A 1,841-nucleotide genomic window follows, 5' to 3' on the forward strand; every position below is an offset into this window, starting at 1 on the left:
GTATATAGTTAAGAAAAAGTGACCAATTACAGAGCGAGTGTATTGATTCGACCAAATCAAATCAAATTGTAATCTCATGCATCTATTTTTCTTATTTTTCTTCAATCTTCAAAAGAGAATAAACCAAAAAACAAATAAATTTTAGCAATAAATTTTCTAAAATTTATCGACAATTTTCCTATTATTGATAATTTTTTGTTAAGATTATTTAGAAAGTTTGTGGTTTAAATTTATTTATTTTATTATTCACCTTTGAAGAAAAATAGAAAAAACGGTTGTATTAGATTACAATTTGAAAAAAACCTCAAAATGGGAGGAAAATAGTAATTTTTTCAACTTTAAATGAAACTTGTATTAAGTTCAATGAAAAAGTTAATGGAATGATCAAAAGTGCCAAAAAAAATTGAAGTTTAAGAATTAAAATTATAATTTTAAATTATTTGAGAATCAAAATTGCATTAATAATTATATTTGATGACACAAAATGCATTTATGGCCACAAATATAAAGATTCTGTCTTTTGCTAAACTTGGACTAACGTTCAGGCGGACAAACAATCATTACAAAAATCTGAGAACTTTTCTGTCTTTCTTCTTCTTTTTCCGAATATGGCCTGGATTTGGACAGCGATATCTGTGATTAATTTTCTTTGGCTCCTTCAGGTGCTGCTAAGCCTGAAAAGGAACAGAAAACTGCCTCCGGGTCCAACAGGTTTGCCAATTATCGGTCATTTCCACCTGTTGGGGAAGAATCCTCACCAAGATTTCCATAATTTAGCCCAAAAATATGGACCCATCATGTACCTACGCTTCGGCTTCGTGCCCACCATTGTCGTATCGTCGCCTGCGGCCGCCGAGCTGGTTCTCAAGACCCATGATCTGATCTTCGCCGGCAGGGCTCATCATCAGGCCGCCAAGGAGATAAGCTACGATAAGAGAAACATCGTCTTCGCACAGTATGGTATTTACTGGCGCAACATGCGCAAATTGTGCACCCTGGAGCTTCTCAGCAACTTCAAGATCAACCAGTTTCAGCCCATGAGGAGGGCTGAGATTGAGGTGTTTGTTGAGTCTCTCCAACGGGCTGCCGGGAAACGGGAAACTGTGGATATCAGTGCGAAAATTTCGGCCTTGATTGGGGATATGACTTGCCTTATGGTGTTTGGGAGGAAGTTCGCTGACGGGGATTTGGATGAAAAAGGGTTTAAAGCTGTGATTGGGGAGACCTTGCAGGTGGCCGCTCTGCCTAATATTGCGGATTATTTTCCTTTCCTGGCGGCGCTTGATCTTCAGGGGTTGACCCGACGGATGAAGGAATTGAGCAAGACTTTTGATGGGTTTCTGGAGAGGATTATTGATGATCATATTCAGAACAAGCAAGAGAAGAAGCATGCTCAAGACTTTGCCGATACCATGATCACTATTATGGAGTCTGGAGAAGCCGGATTCGAGTTTGATCGCCGCCATGTCAAGGCTGTGCTCTTGGTAATTATTTTACAGGAAAAATACAAGCAAAAAATTAGTCTCTACCAAAAATAAATAGCAATTTAACTTTCTGTATTTCTTAAAATACGGTAATTATTATCTTATATTTTTTAAATATAAAGCAATTTACCTCTTTAGATATGTAAGTAAATTATTTTATTTTAAATAGTACAAGGAGGCAAATTGCTATAATTTTTATATAGGGTTAATTTGCTCATTTTTAATATCACATTGGATAAATTACTGTTCACGCATTATTTAACTTGACGGGACTTCAAGTACCCTCCCAAAACTTGATTTATTATCTTAAAAAAACTGAATTGGAAAAGTTTAAGAAAATGGGCTCCTTTTGTTCTC

At 36.1% G+C, this 1,841-nt stretch overlaps 1 protein-coding gene across 1 annotated transcript in view; it reads left to right on the plus strand.

Annotated features, from left to right (window-relative positions):
- Positions 506 to 1,841, plus strand: part of LOC105171247 (cytochrome P450 CYP736A12-like) — a 2,083-nt gene continuing 747 nt past the window's right edge. The window contains exon 1 of the mRNA XM_020697019.1: positions 506 to 1,521. Within this exon, the coding sequence (XP_020552678.1) occupies positions 609 to 1,521 (913 nt within the window). The 5' untranslated portion in view covers positions 506 to 608. The remainder of the gene's footprint in view (positions 1,522 to 1,841) is intronic.

Source organism: Sesamum indicum, linkage group LG9 (assembly GCF_000512975.1).
Source record: "Sesamum indicum cultivar Zhongzhi No. 13 linkage group LG9, S_indicum_v1.0, whole genome shotgun sequence".
NCBI lineage: Eukaryota > Viridiplantae > Streptophyta > Magnoliopsida > Lamiales > Pedaliaceae > Sesamum > Sesamum indicum.